We start from the raw sequence: 24,981 nt of genomic DNA, 5'->3' as shown, positions 1-24,981 counted from the left end.
GCGTCGTGACCAGGTCTGGTTTGAGAAATGTGGGTTAGCCACGCTAGAGAAGAGACCCAGGTAAGTCGCGTGAGCCCCAGAGAATAATATTTGGCTCATTGTTCAGAGCCAGGCTTTGGAAACTGTGGCTGTTGAGGGAAATGCTTGCCTGAAGTTGTCACGTGCATTTCTCTCTCAACAGAGGGAAAACTTCTATTTTTTGAGAGAATTTGAGCTTGAAACCCTGCATCTCGGATGAGTTGCCTAACTCCAAGGCTATGGAGGAAAACAAGCAATACTTCCACCAAAATTTCAGGTTCCACACCTTGTATATCGGTGACTAGCTGTCATAGTCCCAGCTACTTACATCGGTGAGCAGACTCTTAACAGCTTGAGCGGTCTTGGAAGAAGCTGTATTAATCCGCACTAAATCAAACTGTGCGTTCATCCGATACCTGCTAGTTTTGTTTGATTTGTAAGCTGGCAGTCCTGAAACATTAGCTTGTGTGCCAGGAGAGCACGATGGTACCGAGCGTGGCATGTGCTGGGCTTCCAGCCCACGCTCATGTCATCCGAGCAGCATATTAAGTGCTCATTTAATATTTATCTCTCTCATAAGAGATATTAAGGAGGGAGGCCGTTCAGCTTTGCAAAAATGGAAGGTAGCGTGGGTGCCGGCGGGGTTTGGTGTCAGCCCCGGAGCTTGCTGTTCGCTGGTTTTGTCGACAACAGCACGTGGGTAGGGTGGCGCTGGCCTTGCCTCCTGAGGCCGGGCTCTTGCGTTAGCGGCCCGGTCTGCCCCTTGCCTCTGTGGGGCGTGAGGCTGTCGGGGCAGCTGAGTGGGGCTGCTGCCCGCAGGACGGCGATGTCCCCGTGGTGGGGAGGGCCCAGTGATGGCCTGAGAGGTGCACAGCGTGCAGGCACAGCTGGAGGGGGCACGGGCACCCGGAGAGGGCACGGGCACGGCTGAGCTGGAGGCCGGCGCTCCTCCCAAGCATCAGGGCTGAGCCAAAACGGGGCTGCTGGGGCCAGTGCTGCAGGGGGTAAGGTGAGGCTGGCTGGGGCTGAGGGGCTTCCTGGCGCACACAGGGCCCTGCCAGAAGCCCCCGGGGCGATGGAGCCCCTTCCTCTCCTCGGGGCTTTTAATTTCCTACAGCTTTCACTGTGCTAGCACAGGCAGATCAGAACCTATTCCGAAGTGGTGGTCTTCAGAAACGAGCGCAAGTGGAGCTTCGGTACAAAGAGTTTGGGAATTGCCTGGCTGGGAATGAGCAGGGCACACTCATCAGAACAATCTAAACTGTTGTAACGATTGGTAATTAAAATGCCAGGACAGCCAGCAGAGCGATAGGCTGGCCAGGCGGAGATGGAAACCACCTAGGAGTTGTGCGGGTGGTTGTTTGTGTGGGACTGGAGGGGTGGAGTTGCACACCAGTAGATGGTTTCTGGATTTAGCTTACAGCCAGTTAACTGGATGCTGTCCCCTGCAGCAAGCAGGTGAAGCTGCAGGAGTTGTCTCGGTGGTCTAAAAACGCTGAAGGAGGCTGCAGCTCCTGCAGCTCTTCCTCACCCCTGCATGCAGGTCAGTGGCGTGGCCCCTGGGAGTCGGGTGTTCGAGGGCTTGCTCATCTCCGTGTCCCATTAAAGACGTCCTGCGTCATGACTGTAGGGTGTTCCTTGGTCTGCCGTGTGAGTGTGTCTAATTACATACAGCACAACGGTAATGAGGGACTTGCTGTGAACATAACTGCCGCGTGACTTCGGTCCGTACTTGCAAACCAAGCCTGTGCTCTAAGCTCTTCCAGGGAAACCAGTTTCAAACGTGGGTTTTGCTGGCCGGTATTGACAGAGTGAAGTTATGGGGACATGGTTTCCTGTACTTGCTACGATAGCTCCGCTCCTGAACCTTTGCAAAATGTTTGCAGGGCACTAGCGGCATGAGCTCGGAAAGGGATTCGGAGACCACCTTCGATGAGGATTCCCAGCCTAACGATGAGGTGGTGCCCTACAGCGACGACGACACGGAGGATGAGCTGGACAGCCGGCAGCCTGGTGTCGAATCAGAACAAACCCAAACCAACAGAGGCACTGAGGAGAGCCGAGAGACGCTGAGAAAAGGTACTGTTAGGTTAGAAACTTGCTTTGGGTGGCAAATGATCCGCAGTACAGATGCTGAGCTGTGTGTGGATCAATTTGCTTTTTGTGGCTTATTTGTCGGATAGGATTTGGAATGGCTTATCCAAATGTCTGAAGGAGTGATTGGTAGCTGTTCATTTTAACAAATACCAGTATGAAAATCAACTTAATTCCAGTCGACAACCAGAGTTCTGTGCCACTGCCTGTTGCATACAACTACTGATCTGCCCGGTGACCTCGTGTTAATTATGGCAGGTGCTAGATGTACGTAACCCGTGGTCTGAGAACTGCTTGAGCAGAACTTCAGTTAACTTGCCTTCCCCATCACCTGGAAATCTGAACCAGTATAAGCCATTTTTTTCTGTTTAGTGGGTTGGTTTCCATACATTTCTAAATGATAAGGGCCCTTACTGTGGAGATGGATGGTTTGTTAGGAAATCCTTCAGAACCTTTTTCCCAAGGAAAACTGTATGTCGAGTCAAACTCTAAATGACAAATACTGAAGGTGACGGGAGATAAGTTTGTTTGGTTGTTCTGTAAGTGGTTTTGTCAGCTTGTGGTCCAAAACATCAGAAGGCTGCTGCTGACATCACTTGTTTAGTTTTGTTAGATTTGCTGCATAGTGTAATTTATATTCCTAAGGTCTCAAGCAAGCAAGCAAAATTGATGGTTGAAGAAATAAAATGAGTGCTTCAGGTTTTTGCTTACGATTGCAAAAGAAATCATTGCACGATTTGGTGATAGGAATTCATTTTTTTCAAAGGATGGGTGAATCTTTCTATTTTAAAAAAGACTGAGAAATCCTGTTTTGGGTGCTGAGTGCTTCGCAGGTGTTAGCAAAAGCAAACTGGAAGAGGGGAAAGAAGAGAATTTAACCTGACTAAATGTTCCTCTAAGTTTTCAATTTCTCATAGAACTTCCAAATTGTTATTTTACTTCTTCCTTGCTGAGATTATATTTTAATTGTTAGTAAAGACAAATAAGCTGGACATTTCTTGAAAACCCTTTCTTAGACACTTTAATAAGAAAAGCAGGTACCGGTCTTGTTTCAATTGAAAGTACCTAACAAATACGGCATTTGAAAGAAAGGGAAGGCAGATTGGCTTCCTCATGTTTACAGCAATCAGATGTTGACCCATTTTCACCTTGCCTCTTCCAGACTGCAGCTGGCAAGTTAAAGCAAATGATCAACACTTCCATGAGCAGCCCCAGTTTAAGAGAACAATACTTCTGTGCTTCAAAAAAAGCAAATATGCGGTAAGTTTTCTTTATCTCAATTATGTGATTACAGTACTTGTCAGGGTGGATGCTTTCTTAATGTCAATAAGATCTTTCCAACCATTTTTGACCCATCTAAAAACCACAATTAACACTTCCTTAGGATTTCTATCAAAGGTAGTGAAATATAATTGACTTTGGCTTTATGAATGGAAAAACAAAGTATCAAGAGACTTGCTTAAGATGAGATAGAGAATTAGAAGCCAGGTGTCCTCAGTCCAAATTCTGAGTTTTATCTGCTCAACTATGGCTGTTGCAAACATCCAGAAAGATGTCACCTTTCGTACAAGAAGTCTTCATGTAGCGTTAAGCAGTATCCCAATAAGCTAGACTGAGGCAGTCTTAAAAGTAGACATTTGGGAATGTTCAGTCATTTAAACAGCGTCATTCCAAATCCACCTGATTATGATCAAGGCAACGTTTTTAAAAAAATAATCTCAATTATCAAGACAAAAGGCTCACTATTTTTTTTCTATCCTAATTTTTTAACTTTGCAAAGTACATAAGCTTTTGTGCTAGTATGCGGTGCTGGTTGTGAGTGACAGAGGATTGGACTTGGTGGTTGTGTGTGGACTGTCTGGCTTTATCTGTGATGCATTGGCCTGTGTGGTTTCCTTGTGTCTGCTGTGGTATCTGCCTTGTAGATGTGAGGCAGTTTGGGTTATTTCATGCATGGTTATGAACATTTAATAGTAAAACTTCTACAGTTGGAGCCATTATTAAATGGAAGTCCTTTCTGCTTCAGCTAGGTAGGGACTGCCACTTATCAAGTTAACCTCTGCTGGGTCTCACATTGTGCCTCCTGAACAAGTCTGATTAAAAGCCTTTTGTGTCTGGATGCATTGTTTGTGGTTTGACATCTGAGACCAATTGTATCCCTAATAGTGATACTGTGTATGTAGCAAATAAAATTGACATGCATCAGAGAGAAGACTGCATAGGACAAGGAGAGCACTGAAGTCCCCCCTGTCCTCCCCCTTCTCCGTGCCCATCTGGCAGTGCCATGTGCACTGTGTCACTCACCTGGGCCAGGCTGTCTCCTTTCCACGCGATGACTCTGTGATGCTCTGTAGTCCTTGCTGTAGCTAGGGTGGAAGTGTGAGGTGCTTTTTGGGGTGTGTTAATGTCAGTGCAGCAGACCTTTTTGTCTGGTTTCATAAAGACAGTGACCCATGGGAAACTGTTGATGAGAGGTAAAGCTCTAACAAAGTTTATAGGAAAGTTTTCGCTAGTAAAATGCTTTACTAAAAATATGAACTGCACATTTGTAAAGTAAGAAGAATCTGGTGTTGTGAATGACATTTGGTTTCTTCAACAGGGAAACGCGATTAAGACATACAAGTACAACCCCATCACCTTTTTACCGCTGAATCTGTTTGAACAGTTTAAAAGAGCAGCCAACTTCTATTTCCTGGTCCTTCTCATTTTGCAGGTAAGGCATAGTTTATAGAGAATACTAACTGTAAAGTGAGTTTGAGGTGCTAATCTATTGAGCTGAATACTACTTATGAAACCGTTCATTGCTATCCTGTTAGGAAATTGCAGGTTGCTGCGTAAGGGACTGTAACTGAACTGTTATTGAAACTAAGCACATCTTAACAGAAATCTGGATCAGCCTACCCTAGCTTTGTATTAGCTAAGATGAGCTTGTTGCAGAGTTTATGAAATTTTTGAGGACAGGGTGTTTCTTTTGGCTATTATTCTGTGAAATATGATGGCCTTCAAGTCCCATTCATGAACCAGAAGCGCCAACAGAAAATATGAGCAATTACAGTTGTTAAAGACAAAACAGCACTGAGGTACAGCAGCACAGTCAAAATCTCCCCCAGAGATTTTTTCATCTTCACAACCTGCCTTAAAATTCTCTCTCTGATGTGTTGGTTTTCCTATTTGTGTTTTAACTGTCCCAGTCCTTAATGTCTCTGAATTGAGTTTGATAGCAATCCTGTAATGAGCTGATTCTCTTTGTCTCTGACAGGCAATTCCTCAAATATCTACCCTGTCATGGTATACAACGCTGGTGCCCTTACTCTTGGTCCTGGGAATAACTGCAGTCAAAGACCTAGTGGATGACATAGTAAGCAACATGTTTTGTTAATAAAAGCAAAAGAAAACAGTGTTGTTCTTCAGCTGTGATATGCAGTGGGGAGTACATTCTCTGCTCCTGGTTTTCAGGCCCGTCACAGGATGGACAACGAGGTTAATAACAGAACATGTGAAGTCATCAGGGATGGAAGGTTTGTGCTGTTCACTTCTTAACTTAGTAAGTAAAGTTTGTTGCTTTGGTACAAAGCTTCATCACAGATCGTAAACCACAGATGACAGGGAAAGTTCAGCTTTTTGTTCTCTACCGTTCCATACATCTGTGCGAAAACCTAATTGGAAACAGAAGAGAATTGCCCGAAGGAGTCATTTAAACTTAGTTCTGTGGCAGTAAATCGGTGCTAAGAGCAACTTACTTGGAGAGTTGGACAGAAATTCATATATGGGTGAACAGGAAAGAGCAGAGGTAGGTTCTCTTCTGAGTTTTAGATTCCCAGCTAAACTGCAGTTTCCAAAACAACAACAACAACAAAAAAATCTTACCAAGATGTAATGTTTTCATACTAAGGAAAGTTTAATATTTCAAGATTTATAGATTGTATACTGTTCTAAATTAAATAGTAATAATCATTAAACTATCTTGATATTAGGTTCAAAAACACAAAATGGAAAGATATTAAAGTTGGTGATATCATTCGTCTGAAGAAAAATACTTTCGTTCCTGTAAGTGCCTTAGATATGTTTGTTTTATGTTTCTACAGAATTCTGTACAAATCTTGACTTGGATTTATTTGCTGCTTATTTATTTGTTTCACTAGGCTGATATTTTGCTGCTATCCAGCTCAGAACCAAACAGTCTCTGCTATGTAGAGACAGCTGAACTAGATGGGTAAGGTTCTACTTAAGGATTTCTTAGATTTATTTTTGGCTTCCTGGTAAAAGAGCAATAAGTGTTTATTTCAGAAGTAAGCTAATGTAATTTAATACAGTTATTGTCAGGGTAAGGGTGCAATTAATTGTTTTGTCGTAGTCTTCATGGATAAGGCCAGCCCCTAAGTCCCTATGCCAAGAAGCAATGGTGAAATGAATGGCAAGCAACTGGTAGTATATGATGGTCCAATTGGGGACCATCTGTACAAATTGACCCCGACAGACTTGAGAAGATACATCTGAGGGTGGTAAGAGCTGGCTGACATCATTCTAAGCCACTGTCAATCATCTTCAAAAGATCACAGAGATCCAGGGAAGTCCAGAGGCTTCAAACGCAGCAAGTATCACACCCTTCTACTAAAAAGAGCCAAAATGACATCAAGAAAACTACAGACTAGTCTGCCTCACCTCAGTCCCTGGAAAAACTGTGGAGCAAGCCCTCATGGAAGCCGTGTCCAGGTACACGAAGGACAAGAATTTGACTGGGGAAAGCCAACAAGGATTAACATTGTGCTTGACCAAACTGGCTATTGCTTTGTGTATTGAAATACCTTGCTCATTGGATATGGAGTCCATTCCGTAGCAGAAGATGCCATTTACCTTGATTTTATGAAAATATTTGATATGATGTCCCACAAAAACAAAACAAAAAAAAACAAACAAAAAAACCCTGGGAGTTCTTGTGGACAGCAAGGAAGACAGCGGTGCACCTTTGCAGCAGTGGGAAGCTGTGTCCTGGGCTTCTTCAGACCCACTATAGCCAGCAGATCAAGAGTTGTTCTATGCTACCTGGCACTTGTTAGGCCACACCTGGAAAGCTGTGTCCAGTTTTTGATCCCCACAATTCAAGGAACATTAAAATATGGTGAGGGTCCACTGGAGCGTCAAGATAGTTGAGGCATTGGAGTACCTGGTACACTAAGAAAAGGTGCAGGAGCCGGATTTATTCAACCTGGAGAAGTGAAGGGTAATTTAATCACAGTCTTGCGATATCTCATGGTTACAGCAAAGATGCTCTGTACACAAGGATGCACATTGACAGGACAACAGGACAAAAGCAATGGATGCAAGTTACCTCAGAGGAAATGCTGTTTGGATTTAAGAATGGTTGTTCTCGTGGTGAAGAATTTTTACCACTGGAATAAGTCACCCAGAGAGGTGGGAACATCTCCCTTGCTGGAAGCAATGAAGGCTTGGCTTGATGGAGCCCTGGATAACCTCGTCTAAGGTCCTGCTTCTGACAGGAGGTTGGACTGTTGATTGCCAGAGGTCTCTTCCAACTGGGACTTTTCTATTATTCTAAGCTCTTTTTATTCCTTGTCAGTTACAGTGAGAAAATTAAAAAAAAAAAAAAAAGGCAAAAAAAAAAATCCATGTTTTCTTTGGAAGTTTTTCATAGAAACTGCTTAAAAAGGGTAAATCTTAGTGTCTCTGTCACAGTTGCTTTGTAAGTGTTGCTTTAGTTCATGTTGTCAGAAAAGGTAGTGCTGATTATTTTTATTTTAGAAAAGGCTGTAGTGATATGGACTGCACCTAAATTAACTGAAATGATAGTTTTTCTGAATAAACAATTATTTTCTCACTCAGCTTTTAGTGATCTTAAAAACAATAATTAATCATGCCGAAGAAGGATCTGTTTATATTGCAAATGTTTGTTCTCAGTTGGAACTTTTAACAATGTCAGTTATTAAATCCTGTTTTCAAATAACCATTAATCAAACTTAAATATTGCTTTAGAAAAACAGTGTTTCTGAGCACCCTCACTTTTCTAAGTACAGGGGTGCTACCGTGTCAGGTTTCATTTGTGAGGAGAAGCAACCAAGCAGCGTAAGAACTAGTCCTGTTGTTCACGAATGTTTCTCATCCATGCAAATGCATAGCTCAGCTCGTTGCTTCCAAGTGGGAGGTTGGTGTCTATGGCGTATTGTTTTGCTTAGTTTAATTTGTTCAAACTTCTTCCTGTATCAATGTTTTCAATAAGATGACCTTTTTATCCTTTCTTTTTAGTGAGACTAACTTAAAATTCAAAATGGCACTGGAGGTAACAGACAAGTATCTTCAAGAAGAAAGTGCAATGGCGGACTTTAATGGTTTGTACAGTTGCATTTTTATTGTTACAGATATTCAAATGTTGCTCAGTTTACAGTACAAGTAAATAAAACACAGGTGCAGACTGAAACATTGCTAATAATTCTTGTGACACTGGAGTTAGTGGCTTCCTAGCTTTTGTCACAAGGCAGCATTGGCAAATTGCACAAGGAAACTGCTGCTGAGCAAAATACAGTCTATCTGAAGATAAGACCTTTGCCACGAATGAGATATGACACACTGAGTAGGGAGGACAGGACCCTTTATTGCCATTTGCCTGCCTGTTTTCTTTTCTTGTTTCTGTGTTTGATTTTTTTTGTTTGCTTGTTTTTTGTTTTTTTGGGGTGTCTGCTCCTGTTCTTCTCTTCCTTACACATCCACCAGTCTTGATTACAGGCAGGGTGCAGGACCGGGGACACCACTGTTTGGGCCTCAGAGTGCCGTTCTGTGTTCCTCTGTAGCGATCAGCATTTATGTTGCCATTTACACTTATGTATTTATTTACTTATGTCTGAAACGGAGTTTGGATGATTCTAAGTGCAGCATGAACCAAAATTTTAGAATGAGCTCAGTTTGGGGTTGGAAACAAAAATGACCAACCATAAAGTAGACAGTGGGAATAGGGCAAGTTCTAAGAGTCAAAGTAAGAGGTCTCTTTTAGCTGAAATATTCACATATATCTGAACAAGTAGCAGTTTATTTCATGAGATTTGTCTTCCCTTGTGTGATCATTGCTAGTAAGTCTTCAGTGTCAAAATGAGCTGAACACTGTGTTCATCCTAGAGAGATCCAGAGAGAGACTCGCTGTTGTAGGCAGGCCATTGTTAAAACTTGAGAAATATTAAAAGAAGCTTGGACAAGAAAAGCATCCTATTTGGCAGTAAATGCTGTGTGTACTGATCTTGGTGCAGAAATGAATTATTTCTTCTATTTCAGTCTGGAAAATGAAAGGCCACCCAAGAAGCCATTTTTAAAATGTGAGCAACACAGCACTGAATATTTGTACACACAAAATCTCACATACATGGTTTGTTTAGAACAATCATACAAAACAACAACAACAAATACACAAAGTAAAATAACTTGTATGGTGGAAAGAAACTGATCCATTTTTATTTAACTATTGTATATTAAACATATTCTCCTGAAAATTTAGGTCTGATTGAATGTGAAGAACCTAATAACAGACTGGATAAGTTCACGGGAACGTTATTTTGGAGAAACATGAGTTATGCGTTAGATGCCGATAAGATCTTACTACGTGGATGTAAAGTTAGGAATACAGACTTCTGCCATGGAGTTGTCATATTTGCAGGTATTTATGAAATGAACAAATGAACGTGTAACATTTACTCACTAAAAGTGTGCCTTTAGGAGGGAAATTGTCTTTCTCTTATGAACTTTGACTATATTTTATGTCCCAGGCTTGTAAAATAATAATACTAATACTTGTTAATGTATTACATCTTTATTTTCTTCTTTATTTTTAGGTGCTGATACAAAAATAATGAAAAATAGTGGAAAGACAAAATTTAAAAGGACAAAAATTGACTCCCTTATGAATTACATGGTTTATACTGTAAGACGTTTTCTTTAAAATTCAGATATTTGAGTTCACTTTTAAGTGAATAGAGTGAATGCAAATTTTGAAAAGTTTTTTGTTTGTTTGTTTGTTTGTTTTGCTATAGGAAGTATGTTTCTACTTTGCTTTGGGTTGGGATGCAGTAGAGGGAGGAATCTAAAAAGGTGCCTTGCTGTTGGTGGAATCTGTGATGCTTAACTGCAGATGTTGGGCAGTCAACGCAGTGCAGAAGTGTGCTCCAGAAGCAGTGTTGTAGGTGCTTCTGGTCTGCACTGAGCTGCTGGGTAGAGCCTTGAGGACCTGCGTCCTGGTCCTGAGGTCTGTTCAGCACCTGGAGGAGTGCTGAAAGAGGAAAAAAGAGCTGGACTGCAGGCAGGCAGAGGCATCTATCGCGGCACGACTGTGGTCCTGCCCTTGCTCTGGGCACGTTCATGAGCCTTACTCGCTGCCTGCTTAAGCACATGTATAAACATAAAAACTATGCTTGGGAAGTAGACTAAAATTAGAACCCTGATTATTTGAAGAGACTATTTTGTGGGAAAGATTTGCTCCCCTTCTTTTTACTTAAAAATACGTGTAATATTTGAATACGTTTGAACATGGAGATTTCAGAGTTATGCCTAGCAAACATTTCTGAAGTGTCTGACAGGCCTCTCTGTGTATGCTGCAGATTTTTCTGGTCCTCATCCTGCTGTCAGCTGGCCTTGCCATCGGGCACACTTACTGGGAGCAGCAGATTGGCAACTCCTCTTGGTACCTCTACGACGCTGAAGACTACAGTCCTCCGTATCGCGGCTTCCTTAACTTCTGGGGGTATATCATTGTTCTGAACACCATGGTTCCCATTTCCCTCTATGTGAGGTAAGTAAATGCCTTGGCCATTCAACAGCTGAACTGGTGATAGGGTTGAATTACTAAACTTTGGAATTAATGGTGAACGAACTTAATTTTCCATTGGTGGTAACAGATGCAGCTTCCCTGTGGAAAGCACACTGATTTGTCTTACTGAGAATATGTTGGATGTACTCACCCTCTTCACTGGGATTTTAGAAGAAAGTGATCTGTTATGTATCATTTTCATATAAAATCATCACCCAAAGATTTTTGACTCAGAATTTAAAGATATCAAGCTTTTCTTACAGTATTAAGCATGTATACTTTTTACTTTGACTAAGGAAAAAAAGTTCCCAGACAGTGATCTGTGAAAATATTGGAGACTTGATCTTGCTAGTATTTTTCTTAAAGTAATTCTACAGTCTTACAGTGCATGAAGGAAACTACATGTAAAATAAAATGAAAAAAACGTATACTCTACATTTATTCTTCAAAACAGAGGCTTTAATACTCAATGAAGTATGGATAACTACTTTTGACAAGCCTGTCTGGAACATATTTAATGTCCTTCAGCCTCCTACATCTTCTTCTCCAAACTGTACTTAAAATGCTGTTCCCAAGTGGGATTCCCATTTGTTATGGGAGCATCATCATCAATACTTTTGGCTTGATCAGGCCATAGAGACTCTTCCCCAGCTGTTGAAGCTGAGCTGTGTGGTCTGACATGAGTTTGAGAGGCCTGTCTAGGGGTGATGGTGCTCTGTAATACGCTGGTAAAATGTCATTGCTTTGACATACAAGTTGCAGGTGGGAGTAAGAACTTTTGTTTTATTTCATTTAGTGTTGAAGTGATTCGTTTGGGCCAAAGCTATTTTATAAACTGGGACCTGCAAATGTATTACTCTGAGAAGGACACGGCCGCGAAGGCCAGAACCACCACACTGAACGAGCAGCTGGGGCAGATCCACTACATCTTCTCTGATAAGACAGGAACACTCACACAGAACATCATGACATTTAAAAAATGTTGCATAAATGGCCAACGATATGGTAAGTCTGTGCCATGCTGCTGCACCCCACAGCGTCAACCAGCTTTGATTTCCATAGCAAATGCCAAAGCATTCCAGTACCAGGGGTCCTTTTTGCTGATGGCAGTGACGCTGAGCACTCCATGTGTGGATGCAGAGCCAGGGGGACCTCTGCCCAGCTGGTCCCAGGTGCAATGCTGGTCCCCGGGGGCATGGCGCAGCCCTGATCCAGCCTGCCCTGCCCTGCAGCATGCTTGTGCCCCGTGATCTCTGTCCGGCAGGAGAAATTTGCAGGAGCATTTGCAGAGATCTGCAGGGAAACAGAAGTGCTTCCAGGTTGCACCCTCCCGCTGAAGGGGAGGAACTTTAATGCTGGTTTGAAATCAGGTGCATGAGTCTTCTTACTTTCAACTGAGCTTCCACAATATAGCCCTGGCATTGAGCAAAGCTCCAGAAAAACTGAATTGTTGGAGTTTTCCCATTATTTTCCTCTGGGAAATGGGGAAATGGATGGAGTTGAGTGAAAACTTCACAGTGGAAAAGTCAGAAATGAGTAATTTACAGAATGCTTCACTTTTCATAGAAATACTCTGGGAACATTTCTGGAAATGAACCTAGAAACAAATAAGAAAGTATAATAAGAACAGCAGCTTTTCAGTTTAATGTTAGTTTCTTCCATTTCCAAACTTGTCTGGACTTCAGTGTTTGGAATACACAGTGATGTGCTCCAAACTGAGCTATTGTTCAGTCAGTTCAAACAACAAAGAGCAGTTTGCTAATATCATGTGCTTTTTAAACATCGTGCCTCTGAAGAGAGAAGAGGAACTTCTGACAGTAAAAGCTATGTTAAAACAAGATGGATGCTTTATGACAATTCCACCACATTCTCCTTTTCTTATTTTTGCTTTGGTATCACTGGCATAGACAATTACACCCGACAAGACACAAAGGTACTGCTGCTGTGAATGAATTTGCCTTTTTTTTTTTAATCAGAGATATTATAGTGTGATAAATATAAATATTCTATATACTGTTGACTTTGTGAATGAGTTGTAAAAACTTCCATTTTTCTGCCCTGTGCCTTCCATCTGATGGTGCTTGCATTGCAGGAGACTGCCGCGATGGAGCAGGGCAGCTTCCGAGCCACCCGGAGGTAGGTTGGTCTGACCTTGCAGAGTAGTCCCTACAGTTTGTAGGGAACGTTGCCTTGCCAAGGTATGAAGGGATGCAGGTAGGCTTGAAGAATTGCACATGAGATAACTCAAACTCTCTCTTCTGTTTTCTAAGCAGCAAGTGGATTTCAGCTGGAACATGTATGCAGATGGAAAGTTCTTGTTCTATGATCACTACCTGATAGAGCAAATAAAGTCCAGAAAGGACCCAGAAATCCAAAAGTTCTTTCTTCTGCTTGCTGTTTGTCACACAGTCATGGTCGATGTTTCTGATGGTGAGTATCATTTTTTTCTCTTGTGTAAGGGGAAACAGTGATTGAAGTCCAGTTACACAAGAGAGGTCCAGCACTAATGTTGATCCAATAAATGAGGAGGAGTGTTAGGTTGTTCTTTTAAGTTAAACAAAAGCAAGTTCCTGTGCTATTCCCTGTACTGAATTTACCTGTTTACATAAGGAGGATTGTCTTTATGATGGTTACAGTTTTGACAAATGTGAATCTTGAATAACAGCAGATTTAGACAGGTAGTGGAACAGCTTGTAGAGAGGGCTTGTGTTTCCTGTTACTGATCTTCTATCTATTCAAATACATCTTTAAAATCTCCAAAGCGTAAACCTCAAATAAAATGAAAATGATACTAGCATAGTCTCTGGTTCCACACACAAATGTGAAAATGGAAACACTTTTGGAAACTTGTTTTCAGTGTGGAAAAACAAGCATTTTCAGCATAAAGATTTCATTCGCTTACTCCACGAAGTACAGCCCATAGCTGTACACAAATTGTGTGTGTCTGTTCTAAGAATATCAGCAGCAAATAACCAAGATGAGTAACAGAAGTGTGACAGAAACTGAATTTGAAGGTGAATGGGTATTGAAGAATTCATGTGGAAAGTAAGGTTGAAAGATAAATAAAATATGCTTGACACAAGAGAAGAGTAATACTGCTTTACTTGCATCTTTGTGAGATCTTTGTGAAACCAGCAGTTTCCTGTCCTTTCTTGCTCTTCCTACTGATGTTTTTGGGGTTATTTCCACTATGTTGGTGTTTTTGGCCAAGAATTTGTGATTTTTTTGTTGGTGGTGGTGGCGGTGGGTTTTTGCACTTCCTTTGGAAATGCTTAAATGAACATACTGAGAAATTAAGATATTTAAGTTACATTTGTCTCGAGACAGAGAAGTAAGTTTTTGCTTTTATACATGGATGGAAGAGGTTCAGTGACTTAGTCCGTTTGGAAAGTGCACGTGATGGGAAGGGGGAGTCCCTAGTCCTTCTCCTCCGATGGCACTGCTGTTGGGTGCTGCAGCAGTGTGTTGGACCCCACTTCAGAAAGGGAAAGGACGTGGCATTGCCTGTCCAGCTGTCAGTTACAAAGGATGGGTGTGAAGTTTTGAGCTGTGGGGGCTGAGCGCCCCTGTAACGCTCAGGTGTACCCTGGCTTTCTGTCCTTTTCACTGTGTCGACAATGCAGGTCAGATCAATTACCAGGCAGCCTCCCCAGACGAAGGGGCCTTGGTTACGGCAGCCAGAAACTTTGGCTACGTTTTTCTCTCGCGAACACAAAATACCATCACGATAAGTGAAATGGGGATTGAAAAAACCTATGATGTCCTTGCTATCTTGGATTTCAACAGTGATAGAAAACGAATGTCTGTCATTGGTAAGTTGACTACAAACAACCTCTGATTTATAAGACCTCTTATAGGATAGGTCACTTGCATTTCCTAGGAGGAATGGCTGTGTGACACACACTCCTATGACAGATTTTAATCCACATAGTTCTGGATAGCAAAACAGAGGCTTTGTAATAAGGTGCAAATGTGTTTTCTTAACAGTCCTGGTGCTCAGATGTGGCCTCTGCTGAAGATGATCTGTGGTTCCTTTAGTAGAAGCTTAAAGAAATTTTGCAAAGATAATTCATTCCCCTTATTCCCAAAAAGAAATTAGTTGTATGTTTCTTGTAAGAGCTAGGAATGCAGGATGAGTTATAAGTACCTTTTTAGTTTTGATTTTAATTACCTTTTAAAATAGTCAATCTTGAATCAGTTACAGATCTGCTGTTTTTAAGGCTGTAGTTACAGTGCCTCATACCTCTACTGTATGTCTCTACTCACCTCCTGTGTGCAAATGAGATGTTAATATTGTATGAAACATTATCAAAACCATAATTCTTGGGAATTTAAATATCCTGTCCTGTCATGAAAGAGAAAAGGAAATGCACTTGTCAACCAAGATACTTAGCTGAACAATTTTAGGGATGAGGTGCTACAAAGAAACGTGGTCATGTAGCTTTGGCAGCTAATAGGGGTACACTGAAGAATCTAATCTGAAACTATTCCTTTATTTAAATGTACTCTTAACATTTTGTCCCACCTCTCTTATTATACTCTACAGTGAGAGAATCCAATGGAAATATAAGGCTGTATTGTAAAGGAGCTGATACAGTAATTTATGAACGATTGCACCCAAGGAATGTAAAGAGAGAAGCTACAGAAGAAGCACTAGATGTATGTTTGCATTTTATATTCTGTTTTTACAATCACATATTAAATTTATTTCTGACCATAATCTAATTTCATTTATGTCCTTTTGGTAAGCTATTAAACAAATGCAGACCTATGATTGGCCTTACACATTATCCCAAACCTGAGAAATAATAAGAGCAGCGTTAGGTTATCATACATATTTTTAAAAATGCATTATCTTTGCATGAGAAATGAACTTACGTTTTGTCTATTGCTTTTTTGTTTGTTTTCGTGAGTATTCCAGGTCACTAAAATCTGTTCTATTTGTCACCTCCTCAGGCTGCCTTTCAATTTAGACTGCCTTGCAAGTTATAATTTAGTTTTTGTCATTTCTGAAATGCTCAAGATTAATTGTGCAGTCACTTGTTTTATCAGACTTATGTAATGCTTATGACTGTAACTTTGATGTTTGATTTCAAAACAAAGGGGATTTTTGTGCATATGTGGTTTTTTTTCTTTGTTTTTTCAGGTGTTTGCAAATGAAACTCTTAGAACACTCTGCCTCTGCTACAGAGACATTAGCGATGATGAATTTGAAGCATGGAATAAAAAGTTCATGGAGGCCAGTGTAGCTACAACTAATCGTGATGAAGCTCTGGACAAAGTATATGAGGAAATAGAAAAAAACTTGATTGTAAGTCAAGCTTAAAATTTGTAGTGTACTTCTATTCTTATGTAAGAAGAAACAGATCTTTTTGAAAATAAATTATCCTTTTCTATAGGACCTTTTGCTTTAGATCTTTTCAGTATTTTATTGGCTTTAAGACCACGACAAATTCTAGAGAAAGTTGAAAAGAATGAAAGGAAATGTGTTATTCTCAAATAATATATATATATTTTTTGCTTTCCCCCAGCCCAATCATCCTGTTCATCCCTGTTATTCTTTAATTTACAGGTTCATTTCAGGATGTCAGTAGTTGTATTACAAATACGTTGTTAACAAAGAAACAAAAAAAGCCTCCAAAGTTGCTACTACACCCTTCAGGCCCAGAGTAGTTCTAGCATCTACTCTGTGATGCAGCTTTTCTATGTCAAAGGGTTTGTTTTCCTTTGAAGAAAATTTTGATCATTAATAACATGCAGAAGCTATAGAAAACTTGAGTTGTCCGGTTTCTAACAATTTATCTTCTGATATTTTAGTAGATGTATTTCAGTGCACTGACTTTTATATATAAGGCATTATCTTTACTGTATTCTTATCCTGAGCTGTACCTTGGCTTGAAGACATAGCCAAAATAGTGGTGTTCTCTACTGTAAATGAATCAGTTTTCTATAGATGTTTATCCTACTGAATACCTGTGTTTCAAATATCTCCCAGCTCCTTGGTGCAACAGCTATTGAAGACAAACTACAGGATGGAGTTCCAGAAACTATTTCCAAACTTTCAAAAGCAGATATTAAAATCTGGGTGCTTACTGGTGACAAAAAAGGTAAGTTTGTTTACAGCCAAAGAGCTAGCAAAAACGTGGTAACAGCTAGAAGATAAACTGGGACAGATGCAGACTTGTAATGAAACAAGCTTTCTAGAAAAGCACAGTATGAAAGTGCATCTAAATCAAAACTGGAAGACTTTCTACAATGTGCAGAAGTTCATGCGAGCTGTTTCCAATCCAGAGTTACTGGGTGGGCTTCTGGGTAACTTCTGTTCCTCCAATAGATTAACGTAGATGGCTGATTTAGTGGCTGTCTTCTATAGGGAAATACCCAGCTACTGTTTTTCCCAGTGCAAAGCAAATAAAGAACAATTTGCTTAAAAAAAAAAAAAAACCATACAACAAAACCTTATTGCCACCAGGCTTGTCTGGCTCTTAGGGCAGAACACTTACGTGCCAAACTTGTCTTTCTACAGTGAAATCCAGGTCCTACAGCATGGATAGAGGTGCAGCCAGATCAGCATTGCATATAGGCCACTGTTATTCTATGGGAAATAATGAAGAAGCATTCCCCCCAGCTTCTCTGTAGTCAGATTTATTTGTCCTGTTCCTCCATGCTATGTGGTGGTGAAAGGGAACACGCCATGCTGAAACACAACTTCAAAAATTACTTAAGAGGACTTCCTGTACTTCTGGCTGCCCCCAGTAGTTACTCAAGACCGAACTTTAAGTAGATACTTTGCTCTTTTTTTTTATTTTTTAATTGTAGAAACTGCTGAAAATATTGGATTTTCTTGTGAACTCTTAACAGATGAGACAACAATCTGCTATGGAGAAGATATCAGGCAAGTGAAAAGCACAAAGAATTTCTGTGTAGGAGTTAAAAATGTTCAATTTTTAAAATTATCCCAGCAGTAACATTGGTTTATCCCACAATGGTTCTTCAACGCCTGAACAGCATTTGCTGGCTGTTGTTTGGCTATACGCTGTTTCTTGTTTTTTTTCTGGAATTGTAATTTTACAAAGCAACATCTTCACTGTGGGTAAAGGTGGTGATACCCTATTTGGAGGAGGTTTTAAGTTCTAGGTCAACAACTGTTGACATTAAATTTGTAGTTCAAAAAATGGAATTAAGTTCTGTGTGCTTTGGAGTGCAACTGATTAAAAACCTGCAACCTTTATTGGAAAACATTGATGTTGAGGAGATGCATTTTCTTTATGATTCTGAAGAACTGACTTTTAAAATTAAGGTTTTCTAAGCTTCTTGGAAAAATAAGTGTTGCTAGTTGATCAAAAATGTTTTTATTGCAGTCTGGGACTGATTTATAGAATTATTGAATCATACAATCGTTTAGGTTGGAAAAGACCCTTAAGATCATCAAGTCCAATCATCAACCTGACATTACTGAGTCCACCAATAAATCATGTGCCTAAGCACCGCATCCACAAACTTTATCTTAGTATAAAGTTTATCCTTGATTTTTCTGTAACGTATCTGCTTTTTTTTCCAGTGCTCTTCTTCAAACGAGGTTGGAAAACCAGAGGAACAGAGCTGGATCGAGTACACATTCCTCTCTAAGAACGAATGAGCCCTTCTTTCAGGGTAGTAGAGATCGTGCTTTAATAATCACTGGCTCCTGGTTGGTATGTAGAAAGGAAGATCTCCTGTGCTCCTGTGCATTTGAGGTTTGGGGGGTACTACCATGTCACGGTGTCCTTCACTCCATTCATTTGTCTGCCTTGCTAAACCAATCAATGAAAATTCTTTGGCCCTTGTGCCACCAGTTGACCATCTCTGTTTGATATTTATGTTCAAAAATATTTTTATTTTTGAAGGTTTAAAATAGGCCTCAGTAAAGAAAGTAATGTCTTTGGCTTTTTAAATCGCTGTGGTAGCTGCCGTAAAAGTAAAACCAAACCTCTGCAAAAGCGCAGCTTGATTTTCAGAGTGTTTATTTTTCATGAGGATCCCAGTCTAATGGAAAAAAAATGAGAAAGGGAAAGAGATGACTGCCAGCTGCAGAGGATGCATGGCTTCAGTGTAGGCACAGAAATCATGCTTGAAATGAAAGATGGAAGTGAAAGTGTAGAAACAAAAGACAAGTTTACTGCTCAGTCCTGCAAAACAGTGCTCTTACAGGAGCTTAGAAAGCAGAAAAGAGCTTTTGGCAGAAGTGGCTAGCAGTAATTCGGTGACTATTACCCACCCCGTTGGCAGGCTGCTTTTACAGACAGCTGACAAGAAGAAAGTCCAGTGAAGAGCTACACACCGTCTGCCACATTTCAGCATTCCAGCTCTAAGCCTTTCTTCTGTATAAAGAAACACTATTGTATGTAAGGCATAGGAAGCAAGCTGGAAGTCTCTCGAAGTTATCTAGCATGAGCGTCTGGTAAAATCGCAGGTCTGCTACTCCCTATCCCAGATGTACTGCCCCAGAGTTCACTTGGGTATTTATAGAAAACTTCCACCTTTGCTGAGCGTGGTCATGCTTCCTATAGAAAGAGGCAAGTTTCAATATCAGAATGTTTTTCAAAAGTGAATTAGCTCCCATCAGAAGAAATATTCCTTTGTACTCTGCAAGGAGTGCTGTGACACTAAATACAAGCATTTTGATTTTGTTAATCCCACCAGATATGTTCTTTTCATTGTTTCCATGGCTGTTTGTTCACTCCTCTGCACGAGCATTTCATTAAAATGCTATAAATGGGATATAATGAAGTTAAGTGTGTAGTGTGTATAGGCAGCCCTTGGAGTGCTATTTTAAACGGTGTAGAAGGGAACATAACGTTTTTGTTACACAGAATGAAATCCTGCTAGAGAAGAAAAAGAAGAAAAAGAAACTTAAGCTGAAATTCCCCAGAACAGCAGAAGAGAAACAAAAGCAAACTGAGAAGAGAAGAAAGGCTGAAGCTTACAAAGAGCAGCAGCAGAAGAACTTTGTCGATTTGGCATGCGAATGCAAGGCTGTGATCTGCTGCCGAGTGACTCCGAAACAAAAAGCCATGGTGGTAGAGCTTGTGAAGAAATACAAGAAAGCTATTACTCTGGCTATTGGGGACGGTGCCAATGATGTGAACATGATTAAAAGTAAGGCAGCTGTAAGACTTCTCTCGGTAGGAAACATCTCTTCTGGGAGTTCTTCCACAATCTCCTCGCTATTTCTGTTTGTTGAGAAGACTCTACCATCTGTTTCATTACCTACATTAACATTTCTTGCGTCCTTGTTACCTTCTATGCCTGCACTTTCCCTTTATGAGGAAACCCTTTATGAAATGGTTAGTGGGATTTGGTGATATATTTTAGCTTTTTATGTAGACATTCCCCGAGAAGGGCCTTGATTTATGTCTGTTACCATCTCTGGAGTTACAAATGTAATATAAAGACAAAACAAGAGCTTAGATGTCCCTTGCTTGGAGGCATTAGCCTGCTGTATTGCAACTGGCATTCTTTGAAACACTCGGTGAGGAAGCCCGTTGAAAAACAAACTTCTGGGATATGGTTTATGTTAGGAAGTCTGTGTTTGTAAACTGCCTGACCAGCGTGTTCAGGGGTTGGCTTGCTCTGTCTCATCACTTACTTGTCACCTCAGTCAAATTTCCCAGTATCCATTCAGATGGAACAAGCACGGAGAGAGAATCCAAATGACAGTGAAGACGTGAGCAGTAAATAACAGGGCAAGGAAGGGTGTGTGCACTGTTGTGTTAATTTTTAAAGAAGCCTTTGTGCTGTATACAGAAATAAAACGGGGCAGGAGAACGAGAAGCAGAGAAAAGGAACTGGTGAAAGATTTGCCCTCGGTCATGTTGTTGCTCTCCCTTTGTTTAATGCAGTGTGTGTGGCCTTTGTTTCGTTACCTTAGCTGCCCACATTGGAGTTGGAATCAGTGGCCAAGAAGGGATGCAAGCCGTCATGTCAAGCGACTACTCTTTTGGGCAATTCCGCTACCTCCAAAGACTGCTGCTGGTCCACGGACGATGGTCCTACATTAGGATGTGCAAGTTTCTAAGATATTTTTTCTACAAAAACTTTGCTTTTACACTAGTCCATATCTGGTATTCGTTCTTTAATGGCTTTTCTGCCCAGGTAAGAAGGCATGCTCTTGTCTACTATTTATTAACAGGCAGGTCTTCCTTTTCATTGGTGCGGAATAGCAAAAGCTTAACCTGGGAAGTGATGGGAACCCGAACTCAACATCAGTAATTTCTGCAGGAGAATTGATTATAACTACTAAGCTAGTTACTCATAAGCAAAGCAGTTGGTTATGATTTCAGAACAGTTACAGTCAATATCATGATTGTACAGGGAGGAATGGAGGAAGAGATTGTTAAATAGTGGTTTGGGAAACCTTCCTTAACCATGCTGTTTAAATATTCATAGGTGAAGTGAGATGGTGCATTTATCTATCAATAAGAAACCAAAACAATTTTATTTATTTTTTTAATCTTGAACTGCTGGCTTGAAATGTGCTCATTGTAAATGGCAGTGCTTGAAGTTCACATAGTGTTGAAAGGTTGTGCTTATCTGTGTGCCAGAAAGACTTTAAGGGATGAGATGCATCTCCATTGGCAGAAGCAAAATACGGGAAGATGTAGTTGTGTGGTGCAGCACGGAGCATCAGGGCCATAGTCACAGACAAGCATCCCTGCTGAGGTTAATAGTGTTTTCTGTGGTGGAAATTATGGATGCTTTGGACAAAACAAAAGAGAAGAAATCAGGGTTCCCGAACTTGCTGTGAGTGCTCATCACAGTCACAAATGCGGCTATAAACCGGGCTGACACTCCGTGTGGTGTTCAGTTTCAGCACTGTTTCAGGTCAGGTGGTGTTGATAGTATGTAAGGAGTGGGAAGCTTAATACATGCTAGAAATGGTTTTAACAGCGTTTTGACCTAAGGTGTTTCTTGCCTTTTGGGTAAACAGAGACAGGTAATTTAATGCTATAACAGAGCACATAAATTTTCTCGGGAATTAGGAGGAAAAGGTGAAATCAAAAGGTAATCATTATCTACTTAAATGCTTCTGTTTCAGACAGCATATGAAGACTGGTTCATCACGCTGTACAATGTATTGTATTCCAGTCTCCCGGTTCTGCTGGTTGGCTTGTTTGACCAGGTATTCTCCACATTGTTAACAACAGATGAATTCAGAGGCATTTAGAATCAAGTCTTAAATTACACTGAAACTGGTTGCTTTGTTTTATGTACAAGGCATTCTTTTTGAATGTATTCCTATACAGGATGTGAGGTAACAAAAGACAATAAGCAGAGGGTTACTGAAATAGCCAAAGTTAATCAATTCAGAGGTCTTCAGTGCTAGTGTTGTTTGCTAAAAAATAGTTCTCAGTACCTGTTGTTCTATGACATCACAAAGAACACAGAAGCAGGCAGCTTTATTAATGGAAAAGCTACTTCTTGTGTACCCTTCTGACCTGTAGATACAGGAAATGGACAATTTTGAATGACTGTACTTGACGGGAAGTCTTGGTGTGCAGCATTTGTTTTAATTCAGCAGAACAAGTACATTTGGCCTTCTTTGCTTGTTGTTCCATACAAGCTGATCAGGCAGATCAATGCTTCTGTTTACTTTTGTAGTAAAACTTACGAAATAAATTCAGTACCAAATTAAGCTCCCACTTGAGTATATGTTAGAGACTAAAAGTCAGGATGTGTGATGATAGCCCTAGTCTGCTAATTCACAGCGTAGAGAAAGACTCCAAAACAATACGTAGCTGTAAAGACTGACACAACTGCAGATGGTCTTGTCTTTGCAAATAATGGGCTAAAAACCTAGAAGCATAGAATCATTTAGGCTGGAGAAGACAATTAAGGTCATCAAGTCCTGAAAATGGGGTATGTGACAGCTTTGTAAGAGATGTCCTCTAGTCTTGGTTCTTCCCAGTTGTATGCATTATTCTGGAAAGCTGCCGATGCTGCTGACTGAAAAGAAAAGGGAATCTGCCATTTCCTTTGGGACATTATATAGTTAATTTCTTACTATTCAAGGTTTGCACTGAGAACAAGAAATTGAAGCAACTTTTTTTTTTTTTCCCCTTTATTAAGGATGTGAGCGACAAATTGAGTCTTCGGTTCCCTAGGCTATATGTTTTGGGACAGAAAGATTTACTTTTTAACTACAGGAAATTCTTTTTAAGTTTGCTTCATGGAGCTATAACTTCATTGATTATCTTCTTCATACCATATGGAGCTTACCTTCAAACTATGGGACAAGATGGAGAAGCACCTTCAGATTATCAGTCGTTTGCTGTCACAGCAGCATCTTCTCTTGTATTTGTTGTCAACCTTCAGGCAAGTAAGCTTAGCTTCCTGATGTCTCTTGCTCTGAAAAAAACTTCTGGCCATGTTTTTAAATATGTCTAGCAAAAACATAACAATTTGCAAAATTTTCTACTTTATTGCCATCTCTCTTCTCTGTCGACACTCTTTCAGACTGAAATGTAACTAGGTGAGAGATTACTTGACCAAAATGTTTGTCCTCATAGTGATCTGTTTTTGAATTAATAAACTCATTTGGAGTTTTTGTTTACTTTCAGATTGGTTTGGATACATCTTACTGGACTTTTGTTAATGCTTTCTCAGTATTCGGGAGTATTGCAATTTACTTTGGTATCACATTTGACTTCCACAGTGCTGGAATCCATGTTCTCTTTCCTTCTGCTTTTCAGTTCACAGGTCAGTCCTGGTGTTTTGTGTGTCTTGTTCCTGTCTCCCAAGAACATGTTTACAAAGCTGTGTAACTTGAGCAGAACCACTGCCAAAATGTCATGGCACGAACTAATGTCTGTGAAAGGAAATGATGCTAAATACAAATATACTTCCAAGGAAGGGTTTTGTTGTGTTTGGGGCCAGCTTAACTAGAATATTTAATTTCTTTCAATGAAAACGAGCTGGAACTTGATGCTGCCCAGCAGTAGGTGTTTGCAAATGAAAACTAAGGTAAAATTGGTGGCACAGCTTTGAAGTAAAGAGAATGTGAAGACCTTGCAGGGGGTATGTTTGCCAAGTTGCTCTGATAAGTGGAAGGTAAACGCCCAAAGCAAGACAGAGCCAAATGCTGTTATCAGCTCCTTGGGATTTTGTTGGAAGTCCAGGGAGGTGCATGTAGCAGCCATTTGGAAAACATATTTTTAGGAATAGCAAGCTTCCTAATTTTCCCAGAGATAAATCTTTCATATGTTGTCTTACATCTAAATATCCTCTTGTTATTCCTAGGAACTGCTCCAAATGCTCTGAGACAGCCGTACCTCTGGCTGACCATGGTTTTAACAATCGCTGTCTGCTTACTTCCTGTGGTGGCACAGCGTTTCTTATCAATGACAATTTGGCCTTCGGAAAGTGATCGAGTGAGTAAAGGTTTATGTTATTTTCGGCACATGTTTACTTACAGGCACCAGTATTGGTACTGATACTGGAAACAAACAAGGTCCCAGGCCAGGGAGTGTGGCAGCTGGGCTTTCTAAAGGCCAGGCCAGGCCTGCCTCCTAGCCGTGTGACAAATGCTGCCGTGGCGTTCTGCTGTCCCGGCCGTCCCGTGCGGATCCGTGCTTTGATGTGTGCTTATTTCCCTGAGGCTTCCTCACGTACTTCTGTGTAATGCAGAGCTACATGTGAAAGCTCAGCACACAGTTCAGCGTGGGCTAATTTATCCTTTGTCTTGGCCCAGCGCTTTTCTTTGTAAAACCACAGAAACCTGCTTTGAAGCTACTGATGGTATTACTTCTGCTTTTTATTTGGACTGTGTTGGAAGTGTCTTTATTATGTACCAGGGTATAGCGGCCAATTTTGGTTTGCTTCTATTTTGCCTTGAGAGGCAAACTGCACAGGGAGGGCTATGATGTATGTAACAGAGTAACAGACTGTGTAACACAGTTGTTTAAAAAGGTATTAAATAAGTATCAGCATGCAAACACAGTAATAGCTTTCAGTAGAAGCATCTTCAGTCCACTTTGAGTGAAAGACACTTTGAGGATAAATGAAAATAATGAAGCACAAAATGATAC

The 24,981-nt window shown here is 40.7% G+C and overlaps 1 protein-coding gene across 1 annotated transcript in view; it reads left to right on the top strand.

The window, feature by feature from the left end:
* The window catches only part of LOC310888617 (phospholipid-transporting ATPase IC-like), a gene marked incomplete at its 3' end in the record, with an annotated part of 32,318 nt that extends 8,769 nt beyond the window's left edge, over nucleotides 1-23,549 (top strand). The window contains exons 2-26 of the mRNA XM_083815491.1: nucleotides 1,905-2,097; nucleotides 3,275-3,372; nucleotides 4,712-4,825; nucleotides 5,372-5,470; nucleotides 5,569-5,630; nucleotides 6,087-6,159; nucleotides 6,255-6,325; nucleotides 8,374-8,456; nucleotides 9,611-9,769; nucleotides 9,945-10,033; nucleotides 10,707-10,897; nucleotides 11,712-11,920; nucleotides 13,008-13,051; nucleotides 13,189-13,345; nucleotides 14,539-14,727; nucleotides 15,462-15,574; nucleotides 16,062-16,226; nucleotides 16,911-17,022; nucleotides 17,735-17,810; nucleotides 18,477-18,609; nucleotides 19,768-20,053; nucleotides 20,826-21,049; nucleotides 21,993-22,076; nucleotides 23,024-23,273; nucleotides 23,515-23,549. Of these exons, the coding sequence (XP_083671617.1) occupies nucleotides 1,917-2,097; nucleotides 3,275-3,372; nucleotides 4,712-4,825; nucleotides 5,372-5,470; nucleotides 5,569-5,630; nucleotides 6,087-6,159; nucleotides 6,255-6,325; nucleotides 8,374-8,456; nucleotides 9,611-9,769; nucleotides 9,945-10,033; nucleotides 10,707-10,897; nucleotides 11,712-11,920; nucleotides 13,008-13,051; nucleotides 13,189-13,345; nucleotides 14,539-14,727; nucleotides 15,462-15,574; nucleotides 16,062-16,226; nucleotides 16,911-17,022; nucleotides 17,735-17,810; nucleotides 18,477-18,609; nucleotides 19,768-20,053; nucleotides 20,826-21,049; nucleotides 21,993-22,076; nucleotides 23,024-23,273; nucleotides 23,515-23,549 (3,297 nt within the window). The 5' untranslated portion in view covers nucleotides 1,905-1,916. The remainder of the gene's footprint in view (nucleotides 1-1,904; nucleotides 2,098-3,274; nucleotides 3,373-4,711; nucleotides 4,826-5,371; nucleotides 5,471-5,568; nucleotides 5,631-6,086; nucleotides 6,160-6,254; nucleotides 6,326-8,373; nucleotides 8,457-9,610; nucleotides 9,770-9,944; nucleotides 10,034-10,706; nucleotides 10,898-11,711; nucleotides 11,921-13,007; nucleotides 13,052-13,188; nucleotides 13,346-14,538; nucleotides 14,728-15,461; nucleotides 15,575-16,061; nucleotides 16,227-16,910; nucleotides 17,023-17,734; nucleotides 17,811-18,476; nucleotides 18,610-19,767; nucleotides 20,054-20,825; nucleotides 21,050-21,992; nucleotides 22,077-23,023; nucleotides 23,274-23,514) is intronic.
* Between the last annotated feature and the right edge of the window lie 1,432 nt (nucleotides 23,550-24,981).

Source organism: Anser anser (genome assembly GCF_964211835.1).
Source record: "Anser anser genome assembly, chromosome: W".
In the NCBI taxonomy this organism is placed as follows: domain Eukaryota; kingdom Metazoa; phylum Chordata; class Aves; order Anseriformes; family Anatidae; genus Anser; species Anser anser.
Note: the sequence above shows the minus strand (reverse complement) of the source record. Positions and strands in the feature narration are given on the sequence as shown.